Source organism: Notolepis coatsorum (assembly GCF_963971535.1).
Source record: "Notolepis coatsorum genome assembly, chromosome: 3".
In the NCBI taxonomy this organism is placed as follows: domain Eukaryota; kingdom Metazoa; phylum Chordata; class Actinopteri; order Aulopiformes; family Paralepididae; genus Notolepis; species Notolepis coatsorum.
The window spans coordinates 38,951,249-38,967,710 of record NC_140167.1 but is presented as its reverse complement, the minus strand read 5'-3'; the positions used below and the strand labels follow the sequence as shown (position 1 = coordinate 38,967,710).

At 40.7% G+C, this 16,462-nt stretch overlaps 1 protein-coding gene across 1 annotated transcript; it reads left to right on the top strand.

Annotated features, from left to right (window-relative positions):
* The first annotated feature begins 623 nt into the window (after positions 1-623).
* LOC311224810 (uncharacterized protein) lies at positions 624-11,432 on the top strand. Its single transcript, XM_084309936.1, has 9 exons — positions 624-806; positions 1,819-1,983; positions 3,708-3,846; positions 4,959-5,047; positions 5,755-5,818; positions 7,046-7,134; positions 7,669-7,781; positions 7,915-8,071; positions 9,707-11,432. Exons 1-9 carry the CDS (start codon positions 758-760, stop codon positions 9,865-9,867), a joined length of 1,026 nt encoding a protein of 341 aa, XP_084166062.1. The 5' UTR covers positions 624-757; the 3' UTR covers positions 9,868-11,432.
* The last annotated feature ends 5,030 nt before the right edge of the window (positions 11,433-16,462 follow it).

The following is a 16,462-nucleotide window of genomic DNA, read 5'->3' as shown; positions in this document are numbered from 1 at the left end:
TACGATGAATTGAAAATGGGGGACCCTGATGTAAACAAGACGAAAGTCTTTCTCTGGTCTGCATCCCCTTAACAATTGTATGTATTGAGCTGTACTGTACTGTACCCATTCTGCAATCTGTTAATAAAGTTTTCAATCAATTCAATCAATCAGACTATCCTCCTCTATACCAGATATTGTGTTTAGAAAGTTCATAATGTCATGTGTATGTGTGTTTGAGAAAATAGTGTTGCTAAACCGTACATTTTTAATATGAATCATTCAGTTGAATAAAAATAAATATATAGATGTATTGTTGTGATTTATTACCATTTTATAGGTCTTTAATCATATCTAATTGGAATGTGACATGTTTACACATATAAGATATGTTGTGCCGTTTGTCTGTATAGGAATATAGTCAAAGGTATATTCAGTCACATGTATTTAATTCTATTTTTACTTTTGCATAACTTTTATTGGAAAAGAAAACTGCTTGCCATATTACTGCGAACACCAGCTCCCCCCACAGGTTGTGTCACGTAAACAAATGAGTAAGTCGTCGTCGGTCCAGCCCATTCAGCTCACTGCTCTGCAATAAGTAAAATCACATGATTTGTATTTTGTCATATGACACTGGTGAGAGAAGACTGGACCCGGAGCAAGCTATGATCCTCAGACGACTTCTCTAAAATCAAAGACAACTTGACAAGTTGTCATGGATGAAATTATATAAGTTAGTTTGGTGATATTAGTACTTATTTATAACAGCTGGAGCATGGACTGTTGGGGAATTTTGCCTGCGCTTACTGCCGCCTGTCTTATAGGTAAGCCCCGAAGGTATACTGTCTGGTTTAAAAAAGAAGCCGGTGAAATTGCATTACTGTGAAAATGCACTAAACAAAAAAATGTCGGTAATAAATACACGTTGGGCTATGTAGGTTATGTTGATTGTTGACACATCTTTACGATTCAAGCGCTACAATATTAAATAGAATGATTCAATTTGAATCGAGCCTGATGACATTTGAAAGTATAATGTATCGTAAACGAATTAATACAGTTTAATCACATAACCCATAACATGTTTAGTTTGCTGGGTCCGTTGTAGACGGTTTGCTTCAGACTATTATGGGTGAGCCGGTTTTGTTTTTAAAACTGCCATACCTTCTGTGAGTTTGAGAATGGTCATTGGTTTGATTTCTCAACCCTATGATTTACAAAAAACAAAAGTGTAATTAGCTGATAGTATGATTGAGGATGGTGGCTTTGGGTTCAGGGAGAAGTTGCCAGCCCAAAGCACTTGGAGACAAACAGAGAAATCATATGACCTGCTTTCTAATTGCATTTTTTGAAGAGGGTGTCACTTATTCAGCAAAGCAGATAGCACATGGCTAATATGATTACAGACACAATTTGGACTTTGTTTAACTGATGTGCCTGTGAATGTTTCTCCAACTTGCTGTCAGGTTAGGCACTTTGATACCTAAGTAAATGGTCATTCAAGATGATGTTATGGTGGAAGGTATGAGGTATCACAAGATCAAGTGGAGCCAGGAAACTATACCCATCCCTTGTGTTTTGTAATTGCTGGAAATTCTTGTTTTTGTGATTCATGTTTGTTGACTTCTGACTAACAGAACCTCCTCGTGCTAGAAGATCATGACCTGTGCTACAGGGTCAGCCGCCATGTGATCTCTGATAACTATCTGGTCAAATCAATTATCCACCGAGTATAGTACACTGAACACCACTGTTCCCGATTTGAAACGGTCACCTCCCCCCGTCAGTCCTCAAACTGTAATTTGTCAAAGTTAAATGTTGGCCCTTCTGTCCCAGGCATCGTGGCGAGCCAGACCACAGTCGCCCCCGCTGTGGCGAACGGCACAGTCAGTGGGAATGTGACTGTAACTCCCACAATCCCCACCACCATGTCCCCTGGCTGCATCGCACTCAATACCTCCACCTGCGAGCCCTGTGGCGCAGGGTCTGCTTATGACATAGGTGAGTTTGATTGATTGATTGTAAACTTTATTAACAGATTGCAGAATGGGTACAGTAAACAGTACAGTACAGCTCAATACACACAATTGTTAATGGGGATGCAGACCAGAGAAAGACTTTCGTCTTGTTTACATCAGGGTCCCCCATTTTCAATTAATCATAACATGACATACACGACATAGATACTGCTACATCTATACATTTATGACATACCAGATTTGCAAATACAGTACTGTTTCTGTTTGTGATACAAAAAGAGTCTAAAAAAGGGAGTATATACATTTGACGTATAGAAACTGTCTAACATTGGAGGAGGTTGGGTAGGTTGGGGGGGGGGACTGTACATTGGAGGTGGTTGGGTGGGTGGGGGGGTTGGGTAGGCGGGGTGGGGGAAACTGTACAATTGTACAAGCAAAACTGTACATTGGAATATCGACGAAACCATACTTGGTTCCAAGAGGAGGGTCTCGTGTATTCTTGGGTTAGGTCATTTACTGTACATTGGAGGGGGTTGGGTTAGGACATTTACAGGGGCCAGTTTCGAATTGCAGTCTCCCGTAGGTGTTCTTTGAGAGTGGTTTTGAAAGTGGGTAGTGATTCACATTCCTTTACAGCTTTGGGTAGGGCGTTCCACATTGATGTGGCATAATTGCGAAACGTGTTTAGTCCCTTGTTTGAGCCGAATCTGGGTTTAACATGATTTGTGGAGCTCCCTCTGGTGTTGTGGTCGTGGTATTCACTGACCTTTGGGAAGTATTTTGACATGTACATGGTATCTTAGTCGTGTAGTGTATCTTGTAGACCAGGCCCATTGCAAGTTGCTGTACTCTGTCTTCTACTCTAAGCCATCCTAGGTTGTCAAGGTCCAGATAGCCATCCACAACTACAGAGAGTCGAAAGTTATAGGACTTTGTCGACTAATCAAGTAGTTCATTTATAATCAACACATTTTGTTTCCCCACATGCAATCATGCAGAAAGACCCCTTTAATTCTAGTGCTCACCATCTGCTCATTGTTTTTCAGGAATAAGACTTAACTTTATATTAAAGACGGCTAATAGACTAACAACCTCTTGGTTGACAAGACCAAACCGACTGATAATCGACTAAAGTGGCAGATATTGTGGCTGGGACTGGGCAGTAGGCTAGTGTGTTACAATGTTACACACATGCTCTGCTCTATTTGACGTGCAGCAGCTCCTTTGACTCACTTATTATACTTGATAATTATTTCACGTCACTCTAATGTTATCTATATCTAGCGATATAATGCAGTAGTAGTAGTAGTAGTTGCCATTGTTGTTACTCCACATCTAGGAGTAACTATTTTTAGGATAAATCTTTTTTTAACCAGGAGAACGTTTGACCCCCGTGGAATGTTAAGTAGACACAGTTGTGTCCTACTTAATTATAGGTTGTAGCTTATTGCATGTTAATGGTAACAATTTTCTCATCTTTAACGACTGGTAGTATTAGGACATTGCTCATTGTAATAATGTAAGAATGGACGTTCAAGTAGAAGCTATTTCAGAGGGTAAAATGAAGAAATTATATCAAATAAGAGCAGTTTGATTTATGTTATTATCTTGGGCTACATTACAAACATGATTAATATTATAGATAATAGATTAGATCTGCAGATTATATATGTATATGTATTATATATGTATTATGAAGGCAAAAAGAGAAGTAGTATTTCATGATCTTCTTCTGGTCCTCCTCAGAAACCCTGCTGTGCTCCTGCTGCCCCGTCTCGGGGCAGTGTCTGTTCCCCGGGGCCTGCCTCCCGTGCTCCATAGGGTCCTACCAACCTCTGGCCGGACAGCAACGTTGTTTGCCCTGCAACCAGGGCTTCTACAACAAGTGAGCTCATGTCGAGCAAGCACCCATTCTGCCGTAATGCTTTTAACGTTTGCAAAACGTTACAAAAAGGATTTCTCTCACCTTCCATATTGCGTTGATCATCTCAAATGTTATTTGAGTATTCCATCCCTTAACTGGCGTGTGAACTTCATATCCCATTTAGAACTGCCGGAATACACTGCATTTCCATTCACGACTGAGAAACCATACTACTGTATGATTGCTGGGATAATGCTGATATTAACTGAGAGACATGAGGCATGTAAACACCTGAGCTCATTTACCGGTGTGTTTTGCGATGTGTGTACAATGAATTTCCATCATAATATTTCCATTAACTCATGTATACAGGGATACTGTTGATTGGAACGTACAGTAGATGCATATAAACACCATATCCTGTCTAGATTAGATTAAAATGTATTGTCATTATACAGCAGTACAATGAAAAGAAGTTTGGCATCCAACCAGAGTGCAAATGTAACAGTAAAGTACAGTAGTAATATACAATGTACAGGTGATTAAACTGGGTATAAAATATACTAATTAGTACTAGTGGATGTAGTGCTAATTGGATGTATGTACAGAGTTGTAATACCAATACGTACAGTGATACAGGTATAAAGACCGTATGGTCCTAGTCATACTGACCAGCAGTGTAACTAGTAAGAGTAGGTAAGGGATATGTACAGATATAGTATCTACAGATATGGATATATATATATATATATATATATATATATATATATATATATATATATATATATATATATATATATATATATATATATATATATATATGTGTATGTACAACACTGCTGTATATACCGCATATACTCTGTATGATAGCATGTTCAACACTGCTGTATATACCGCATTATATTAATATTTACCATATATATATATGGTAAATATTAATATAATGCGGTATATACAGCAGTGTTGTACATGCTATCATACAGAGTATATGCGGTATATACAGCAGTGTTGTACATTCTATCAAACAGAGTATATGGGTAGACTATAGGTGGGTATTTAAGATTATTATGATTACAGTGTAGGGCAATTGTAGACAGACCTTAGAAAATGTGTCTTCTATCTACCACTTCCAGTTTCACCGGTAGCTCCGCGTGTCAGTCCTGCCTTCCTGGGTCCTTCGGCAACAGCACTGGTGCAGACACCTGCAGAAGTTGCTCCCCAGGTATGTTCATTCAGTGGCCATCTTGTAAACGGAAAATATATCATAATAGATAGCACTGCATCGTTTTTCCTTTTCATACCCACAGGCTGAGGAAATTATATATACTGTATCGATAGGTTGGATAGTTTATTGAATTAATTATATTATATAAAGGAACACTTGACTTGACCTGATTACCTAGTTACTAGTAGATGGGTATCAGGTCAAGTCAAGTGTTCCTTTATTAATCCCCTTGGGGAAATTCAGGTGTCATAGCAGCATGGGAGAGGGGAGGTACATGTTAGGTACATGATAATCACAGAAATAGTAATAATGATAAGAGTAGAACATAATGATAATAGTAGAATGGCAGTATATTCTATAAATAATAGTAGTATACATAGTAGCAGCACACTGCGCCAGAGTCCGTGCAGTGTTTAGTAATCAAGAGTCAGGCAGTTTTCAAGTTGTTCAGCCGTTAGTTCAACTATTGGCAGCACTCCATGCCCACGGTTGGCACAAAGGACTGGCCGACAACCCTGTCAAGAATGTCCATCTTATGCATTTGGGATTACATTATTATGGTGTTGTTTATATTAACAATACAAATATTTTGTTCATAAAATGTTCTTTTATGTGCAACACACTTTTAAGTGTCCACTCTGTTCTCACAAGTGTTACTAATATAGACCGAAAGTGTTGAGTTGAATTGTGTCTCCCATTTCCAGGGTTCTTTTCATCGAAGCAGAATGCCACGTCATGCAATCCATGTCCACAGGGAAGCTTCTGCAAGTAAGTTGCCCTGAGCAGCCTGGCAGCCCTCTCTGTTGTTGTTTGTACTGGGATCTATGTAGCTTACTGTGTGTAAGAACTTTCATAATCCTGCCTCCGATTGCCCTGTTGCTTGTGTAAAGATCTAACATCACATGCTCCTATCTCATGGTTCTGTTTACAACCACACACGCACGCACGCGCACACACACACACACACACACACACACACACACACACACACACACACACACACACACACACACACACACACACACACACACACACACACATGCATGCTGGCCCGCACACATATATACATGCTCTTGCTCTCTCACACCAGCATACAGATGTGCAAACACGTGCACACTCATGTACACAAACTTAGACACACACCCTCAAACATGGAGAATCAGTCTTCCTCAAAATCATTATAACACCACTCTCTTAAACCCTTGTTTATGAAAGTTATTTTGAGTTACCCCTGCTGAAAAGTTATTTTAGTGCAGACTAAGTGGTTCATATATCTTTTATATACTGTATATTGTTAAGGGTTTATTGTATTAAGGGGTAGGACCTGATAAGCATCTTGCTTCTTCCTATTCCTATTAAAAGAATCACAGCCAATTCTTTGCATTTATTCATTGTTATTTGATTATTTTATATTGTTAAAAAATAAACGATTCATCCATTCATCCACACACTAAACAGTTTTGCATACATTAATTTAGTTTGACAGTTATTGGTAATAAATCAGTTTGAAATATGACCACCAGTGACGTCATTGGGGACATTGAATCCTTTGTTGTGTCAATTACAGTTCCATGAAATGATGTAAATGAAAAATGTGCAATACCTCGTGTTATAGGGATTATGTGAAAAATAAATCAGTATAGATTTTTTTGGCAAAGTACCCCTTTAACTCTAGAGTGTTAGATTGGTTAGTTTGTCAAGGAGGTGAGAATGAATATGCAACGTGCACCAAAACAACCACTCCTTTGTTTGCCTGAAAGACCTGTTCTCAGGTCACTTCCAAGTGAACCTCGGAGTGGTTTGTTTTGAAATGAGAATCGATTCGACTAATGATTCCAGGGAATTGTGTGCTTTGAATGAATGAAACTCATTGGCCATTTTGAAGTTAGGATATAATAGGATAGGATAGGATATTCCTCCGATTCAAATTAAGTTATCTACAAGTTCTACAGGTCTTATACTGGTCCCTAAACAAGTAGCTTTCCCTTTTACCAGCACCACTAGCTGTGCCCAGTGCCAGGCCTGTCCAGGGGGCACAGAGTCTCTCCAGGTTGCTGCCAGAGAGTGCACACCATGCCGACCAGGTAACTGACATGTTCTTAAAGCAACATGCCAACATTATGGGAAATGCCCTCACCATCTTCTCCAGTCAGACAAATACCAATTTCCTCTCTGTGCGTACAGTAGAAAGTTATCCGGCTACAAGCTAGCTTAGCTTAGTACAAATGAATGGAAGCAGATGCATAGTGGCTAGCCTAGGTGTTGGCCCAAAACACATCTCCCAGAGTTTTAAGATAGATTAGCCACTTCACATCCCCTTCCATTAATTTGTGCTAACATAGGCTAGCTTGCGGACGGTCTGAATGCACAGAGAGAAAATTGGTATCCATCTTCTTGTCTGACTCTGGAGAAGGCGGTAAGCACATTTCCCATCATTTTGGAGTGTTCCTTTAACTAAAGCTAATGGGCCTTAGAAGCTTACTATTTGAGTAGTCTTGATACTGTTGGCATCCCTTTCAACATACAATTTCTTTGTGAATACTATAGTGTACAATGATAGAGAGTATAGGATGCAAGATACATCCATACCAACGACGTTTGTTTGTTTGTTTGAACAGGAATGTTCAAGGCTCCCCAGCAGAGTATGTGTCAAATATGTGGCAGTGGCTCCTTCCAGATCCACTGGGGCCAGGAGGACTGCGACGTCTGCCCCGAGAACCACTACTGTCCTGTGAGTGACGCATTCCCTCCTGGGGAAATTTGTCTGGGGTGGAATCAGAATGCTTCCCTTGCAGATAGTAGCTCCATGTACCCTTTTGAGGGATTTTCTGTTTGACAACAGGGGATGATATCCTTTTCTCTAGAGTCCAGACGTGAACCCCATCCAGTGTCCGAGTGATGCTTTCTGTCCAGAGGGAAGCACGGCTCCGGGCTACTGCATGGAGACATTCTTCCGCAAGGCAGGGGAAACCTGTGAACTGGCCCCTGTCACTATTGCCCTGCTGGTCATTGGAGGAGGAGGTGGGTGTCATTGTTGGAAGAAGTAAACTTTATAGGGAGGTGTAGTCTGACGTCACTTTAGTTTCCCGCGCAGTCCACCCGTATAGGGATTCATCATTAGGAAAATGGATTATCGGCTATTGTAACAATTCTGCCTCATGAACATTGGCAAGCTTTCCATTTTTGCACAAAATGAGTTCCCTTCTATCACTATTATTGTTTAAGCATTTTTGGTTGTAGTAAAGGTAGGTTTTTAATTTGTCGTTAAAAAATAACTACACTTACCAGTAGAACGCCTGTCATTCAGTGCTGTCGCCGTCAGCAGCGCCAGAGACAAGTGTAGTTCCTCAGTGAACGAAAACATAAACGTTGTTATTTTGCTACCTTTACGATTAATTGCAATTTTTTTCATGTTGAGCTATAGATTGTGGATGAATACACACAGAAAGGTACCATGCCAATGTTCATGGTTTATTTGTTTTAAACGAGACGATTTAGAAATGGGTCCATTGGAAATACATGGCCATTTCAAGAGGGGTGGACCGTGCGGGAAACAGCAATGACATAACCACTACACCTCCCTATTACTGAAGCATAAGAAGAAGTGCCCTGGTGGGATATTAATGTGGGAACAGGCTCCCGTTCAGTCCAGTTATTGATGCACCCAATTGGCACCTAACTACCCTGCTTACTTGATAGCAAGCATTCTTTAAAAGGGATATTTCACTTTAGTCTAACTTGTGTCAAGTTTCAGCAAGCTTACCTCTATAAAAGTACTTCAGAAGTATGATAGTTAGACTTTGTCCTCAAAGTAAATGGAAGCGAATGTGGAGCCTGCCACCTGGAAGGAATGGTGGTTGTGGTGTGGGGGATGGCTGATTTAAGCAGCCACACCTGCCCTGGGTCAAGGTAAAAATCTGCACAGGTTAAATCTGCCATACACACACACACACATAGGATAGAGCCTCTGTTATGACAGCTACTTCCTTCTGCTCTGTCTTTTAACATCTACCTCGTGTCTCTGTGCTGGAGGGCCCCTTTGAAAGCCACGTAGGTGTTGACAACAGATGACAGGGACATCAGTGGTCGCTAGCTTACTCGTACCTTAGATAGAGGTAAGATTAATGGATTTTGACAAGTTCTACTAAAGTGAAATATCCCTTTAAAGATCAAACTTACATGTTGAATATAATGTCGTTTTTTTTTACTTTAAAGTGAAGTATACCATCAGTGCATTGCATACATTCTTTGTGTTAATGCATAACGGGTTATTTTTCATTATTCATCACAAGCAATGCCCATAGTCGTTTCAGGTGTTTCATACATGCAGTGCAGATTTTGTTATTTATTTCGGTGCACACATTAATCTGAAATTCCAGCGTTTTCAGCAGCATTTGTCAACAAAAACACAACCTTACTAACATTTAAATTTTGTGGTACAATTTTGGTATTATAATAAATATTTTAATACGTTTCATATTTTCTGCACATTATTCTTCTGGCATTGGACAGGAAAAGCAACAAAAGGTCAAAAGGTTCACAATATAAATATTAAAAGATTAGATTGTGTTTTTTTGCCTACTCATGTAATAAAATGGTATTTACTGGCATGCTGTTTAAAAAAATCTTGTGCCCCCCCCCCTCTCTCTTTCCCAGTGGGCTTACTCTTTATAATTCTGATGGTGCTGCGTCGAAAGAGAGACCGCGATAGTGACGAGATGTCTTTAGCTCGAGCTCCGCTGTTAGTCAAAGCACGACCCCACTGTCGCTACTACGGGATTCCATGTGATGCAGAACCTGTATACGCAGGCTGGTGAACATACTGTAGATCGCCTCCCTGCGGAAGATATGCCTCCCTGTCCTATGCCCCTACCTCACCAACCTCTTCAATTCCTCACTGTCCCATGGAACTGTCCCCGCCACCTTCAAAACTGTCGCTGTCACCCCAATCCTCAAAAAACTTGATCTTGATCCATCCTGCCTTAACCACTACCGGTCAATCTCCAATCTCCCCTTTTTGCCCACTCCACAGCACAGAAACTGCACTCCTCAAAGTACTCGATGACCTCCTCACCTCTGCTGACACCGGAGTCCTTAACATCCTCATCCTCCTTGACCTGAGTTCAGTCTTATACGATACTGTGAGCCACAACATCCTGCTCACTAGACTTGAATACCTCTGTATTGAAGGCACCACGCTCAGCTGGCTTCGATCCTACCTCTCCAACAGAACACACTTAATTTCACAGTCACACAAAGTGTTCCCCAGGGTTCCGTACTTGGCCCACTCCTTTTCATAAGCTACATCCTCTCCCAGTCCTAAAAGATCCCAAGTCCAACCTTCACAGTTTTGGGGACAGCCTTCTGCCTCCCCCAAGACATTAGAGTTTTCCAATCCTGCCTAAAGACCCATCTCTTCTCCATGGCCTTCTCTTAGTCCCCCCCCTCTCTGTGTGTTTGTGTCATGTTTGTCAGTTTCTCACAACCATCGCCCAATTTTGAGTTCTAGAAAAACGCTATATAAGTCCCATTATATAGCCCTCCATTTATTATGCCTTAATGACTTCTGGTAAAACAAAACAAAACAAAGTGAAATCTACATCTGCGTAATGTACTGTTTAATCTACATGGACTAATGGACTGTTTAAGAAAGGCTGACTGTAAAATCCTGAGACAAAGCCTTGGTTTATAAGTAAATGGCTTTTTGATAAGCCACTAGATCTATTATGTGGTACTTTCCTTTTTTCCACAATATTTTTATGGAAATTAAAAATGTTTTTAACAACTAAAAACAGTGACATTGAAAAGAAAAGAAATAATACAAAAAAAGAAAACAATCAAAAGAAAAAACTGACGACAGACAGACAACTGGGATGCCCAGCCTCTCCTTCCAAGTATTCTACAAATGGACCCCCGACCTTCTCAAACGTATCAGTGGATCCCTATGTGGTACATTTTTTTAAATACTTTATTGATGAGCAGAGATAATAATTGTCTATGTTTTGTGAATTGTTGTTGACTGACACTGCTGCCATTCTATCTAGAGAAACATTCCTCCTGTAAAGTAGGTCAATGGATTAATGGAGGTATGGCTCTATTCTGAGGACCCGCTGGGAACTTCTGTCTCATGAAAAGCACTTTTGTTTGTATGTAATTGATTTATTTTGCCCCCAATGTCCTGGTAGATTGGCGGGTGCTTTTGTTATGCTTTATAATTCTTTGTCTTTACACTGACAACAAAATGAGATTGTTACTGTACCAAGTGTTTTTATGTGTTTGATAAGGTACTTGTAGTTTCATCAGTGCCTGTGTTTGTCAGCTGTTATTTAAAAGGATATGTGTATGTTTTTAAGAGAAAAACTAATAAAAAGTATCATCCTGGCCCTAACCTTTAATTCACTTCTTCAAGGAATTGTAAGTTTAGTAGTTTAGTAGTAGAGTAGTTTCTCTTCATCCATGAAGAGAGGTTGTTTTCACCAATGCAAACTTGAATGTAAACATGCACCATACCCCTATTTAGTACTTTCAGTATAAAATTAGAAGTCCTAGCCATTTTTAAGAGAATGTGCAAAGGCTCTGACATATTTGTTTGTTTAAATTATTTAGTTTTGGTCTGATGTGTTGGTTGGAATTTAGTACCTTATTATACTGTGAATGTCTCCAGACCTGTCTTGGCAGAGACTGAAGGCTGAATTAGACTTCAACGTCAGTCTATCTGCAAAAGCTAGACTATCACACCTATGCGACCGACGCGCAGTTAAATTTTTGACGAGCCGCACATAGGCCACGCGGGTAGGCTCCTTGGCCTTTACCCGGCCAAGCATCATAACTCCTCCCCTATCCCCACTCAACTCCAACCCAAACATCAGACCAAGACAAAAAGGGCTCTTTTGCCTAAAGGTCACTATTTGATGGCATTACAGATTCTACCTTTAAAGTCAATGCCCTAGTGGTGTAGCTGATTTGTTCAAATTGACCTCAATCCCTGCCCTCTTTTCTTGATTCTCCAATCTCGTTGAGGAAGGCCACAGTTGTGATTGGAGGGCCGGGTTTGAGATAGGTCAATTTAACAAGGCCAGTGGTGGATTGGTACATTTTTATTTTCTGTGTTTTCCTCTAAATTCTGTGGCAAGAGGGAGGCATTTAATAATTGTGCAAAACAAGGGGATAACATTCCTCTTCATCCTACTGTACCTTAGACCCCACTGCGCATAAACAATGGAAAACCCTGAATGCACCCAGATCAGTGGTCATTACATCTGTTAAAGGGATATTTAATGTTTAAAGAAGATTATCCGATTTATCATAGGAGTCCAGTCCATGACCCAAAAACTACTTAAATTGTTTTGATTGTTGAAATATTGGATGTTGTAAGTAGGCCTATGTGTGCTGTAAAGCAATTCTTCTCAAATCCTGCAAATCCCAGATGGACTTTCAACCAGTTTCCTAAATGTTACACAACTTTAAATATACAGAATAACCTTTTACAGGGGCTATTTTACTGACAGAATATTTAGAATATGGTTTTCAGCCCCTGGAGCCCCATTGACTTGAATTGGTATTGCAAATACATGTTGACAAATGCTTCCAATATCTCAATCACCAAACTATGAACTCAAAGGAACTCCCAAGTGTGGTCACAAAACAAACAAAAAACAGCTGAGATGGGTTTATATTACCATGTATATATTTTTGGTATAATAATCATATACAGAAAATTGATAGCCCATCAATCAATAAATCAATCAATAATCTTTATTAACAGACAGGGTCCACAGAGTAAAAAACACAAACATAATCAATAAATTATATCACAATAAATAAAAAACATAAACCAATAGCAGCTCTACAACAGGGCACTGTACCAATATTTCCAGATACAGGACTGGAACTTGATGTCACTGAGATTAGGTTGAGTCAGCAACAGGATGATCCTGTTCTGAGACACATTCAGACAACAGATACATTTGTACATAATCTCAGCAGAGCATGGAAGGAGTTAAATCCAGCACCACAAAACATTTCGCTGGCGCTGCAGGCTGCAGCGTACTAGTCCTAGGCTTCCTCAGCAGAATCCCCAGGCAATCATTAAGCAACCGGAGTTTATGAAAGCTAGCCTGTTTAAACTTGACCCACAGGGGGGCAGCATCATAACTCAAAAGATCGGTTTTACTCCTATGTTTACAAACACTGCATTTTACAGCCTCAAAATGAATGTTTAGCCGTAATAGATAGATGATTCAGTAATCAATAGAATAAAGAAAGCCAGTTCATTCTGACCTCCGACAAGTCCAAGATCTCAAATAAAGGGGTTATAGCATGTGGGTTAAGTGATCATTATATGATATTCTGTACCCGAAAAAAACTAAAACAAAAGGCTGGCTGCCACAAAACAGTCACATCTAGAGACCTCAAAACCTACTCTAGCGAGGCCTTCAACCTTGAACTGGAGAGTCTGGACTGGTCAGATGAACTCAATGGTACACTGGTTGACGAAACATGGCTTGGTTTCAAAACCAAATTCTCAGCAATACTAAACGACATGGCCCCCCTAAGAACCACCAGGGTAAAAAATCGCGCTGAGCCGTGGATGCACTCCGAAATACTGGCCGCTATGAAAACCAGAGACAAAAAATGCTCTGAGTTTCGTAAAAGTCAGTCAAAGCTTACTAAAAGCACGAGCAGTGAACTCCAAGCCCACGTGACTGAACTCAAACTAGAAAGAAACAGACTAAGAAACGACGTAAACTCCATGATCAAAACTGCAAAAAAGAATTTCATCAATGACAAAACTGAGGAAAACAAAAACAAACCACGTGAACTTTGGAAATTACTCAATAATCAACTAGGATGCAGTAAAAAACTTAAAACCAGATTCTCAAACATAAACATAAAAACTGACAACACGCTCATCACAGACAAGCTGGATGTAGCCAATTACTTAAACATTTTCTTCACAAACATAGCCACAACACTGGTAAACAAACTACCCTCCCACTCAGGGCTTTATGGGGTAGAACACATAGTAGCTTTCTACAAAAACCTAGGGGTCCGCAAGGACGACTTCAAGCTGGAAATGGTAACAACAGATGAGGTACTCAATAAACTGAGCGCCCTCCAACCTAACAAGGCCACTGGCCATGACAACATCCCCTCCAAATTCCTCAGAGACTCAGCAGCCGCCATCACACCAATCATCACACACATAATAAACCTCTCCATAAAACAGGGACACGTCCCCAAGGACTTCAAAATTGCGAGGGTGACCCCTCTGCACAAAAAGGGCAGCAAATTAGACCCAGGCAACTACCGCCCTGTTTCTATTCTCACCTCCATCTCGAAAGTCATGGAAAAAATTGTCTACGAACAGGTCGAAAAGTACCTAGCGGAAAAAAATCTAATCTACGAATTCCAATCTGGCTTCAGAACATCCCACTCCACTGACACATGCCTTCTCTATTTGAATGACCACATCAAACAAGAGGTGGACGCAGGCAAATACTGCGGCATGGTCATGCTGGACCTACAAAAGGCCTTTGACACGGTCAATCACTCCATTCTGATTGACAAGCTAAAAGCAATTGGCTTTGATAGTCTATCAGTGAGCTGGATGCAATCCTACCTTGAGGGGAGGGAACAGATGGTGGAGGTAAACGGTACCCTATCCCCCCCCCTCACAGTGAGCTGTGGTGTTCCACAAGGAAGCATACTAGGACCGCTACTGTTCCTAATTTATGCAAATGACATGTCGTCAGCTTGTGACTGCAACTTGTTCCTGTTTGCGGACGACTCAGCCCTGCTGGTCTCTGACAAGAACAAGTTACAGGTTGAAAAAACCCTCAGCTCGGAACTAGGCAGAATCTGCATATGGCTCGCTGATAACAAACTATCATTACACATGGGCAAAACAGAGTCCATTCTCTTCGGTTCAAATAACAAACTCAGCAAGACCGACGGCTTCTCAGTTACAGTGGGTGACAATATTGTCACAAGGAAAGATGAAATTACCTACCTGGGGTCCATCCTAGAGGCTAATCTCTCCTGTGACAAAATGGCATCCAATGTAATAAAAAAAGTCAACCAACGAACTCGATTCTTGTACCGGATCTCCTCTCTGGTAAACAAGAACACCCTGAAGACTCTGGCAGGAGCACTCATTCAGGGGTACTACGACTATGCTTGCACCTCATGGTACCAAAGCACCTCAAAGGCGCTAAAAACAAAATTACAAACATCTCAAAACAAACTGGTCAGACTACTGCTTGACCTTACTCCTAGAACCCACCTCACCCCTGCCCACTTCGACAACCTAGGATGGCTTAGAGTAGACGACAGAGTACAACAACTTGCAATGGGCCTGGTCTACAAGATACACTACACGACCAAGGTACCCATGTACATGTCAAAATACTTCCCAAAGGTCAGTGAATACCACGATCACAACACCAGAGGGAGCTCCACAAATCATGTCAAACCCAGATTCGGCTCAAATAAGGGACTAAACACGTTTCGCAATTATGCCACATCAATGTGGAACGCCCTACCCAAAGCTGTAAAGGAATGTGGATCACTACCCACTTTCAAAACCTCTCTCAAGGGACACCTACGGGAGACTGCAATTCAACACTGGCCCCTGTAAATATCCTAACCCAATCATTCCAACCCCCTCCAATGTACAGTCATTTACCTAGTATGGTTTTGTCAATAGTTCAATGTACAATTGTGTTTGTTTGTACAGTGTCTCCTCCCCCCCCCCCTCAATGTACAGTGTTACTTGTTTATACAGTGTGCCCCCCGCCCCCCCCCCCCCCAACCACCTCCAATGTAAATGACCCAGTATGGTTGTCAATATCCCAATGTACCCAACCCACCCCACCCAACCTCCAATGTACAGTTTCTACGTCAAATGTATATACTCCCTTTTCTTGACTCCTTCTGTATCACAAACAGTACTGTATTTGCAAATCTGGTATGTCATAAATGTATAGATGTAGCAGTACTGACTATCTGTATGTCATGTATGTCATATATGTCTATATGAATTGAAAATGGGGGACCCTGATGGAAACAAGACAAACGTCTTTCTCAGGTCTGCATCCCCTTAACAATTGTATGTATTGAGCCGTACTGTATTGTACCCATTCTGCAATCTGTTAAATAAAGTTTTCATTCATTCATTCATTCAGCCAGTAGTGGGGCCACTGTCACTGCAATTTCGGATTGAGCGTTTAAAGTTTGTCCACCATGCCAAGTGATATTTTCACTTCCATTTTTTTTTACAATCTCACCTAAGGCATTTTTCATTGGCAATATTCAAACTCAATCAATAAAATGTGTCAATAAATTGATTGCTAGTTAGTCACTGGCAGTGCTACACTCAATTCCAAAATCGCAATTTCGTGTTGATTGTCC

What these genes read in the sequence shown, in the direction of transcription:
- LOC311224810 (XM_084309936.1), top strand. Translation starts at nt 758, where the DNA reads ATGGACTGTTGGGGAATTTTGCCTGCGCTTACTGCCGCCTGTCTTATA. An exon ending in CTGCAGAAGTTGCTCCCCAG is followed by an intron (nt 5,048 to 5,754) that starts GTATGTTCATTC and finishes TCCCATTTCCAG; the next exon opens with GGTTCTTTTCATCGAAGCAG. An exon ending in CCGAGAACCACTACTGTCCT is followed by an intron (nt 7,782 to 7,914) that starts GTGAGTGACGCA and finishes CCTTTTCTCTAG; the next exon opens with AGTCCAGACGTGAACCCCAT.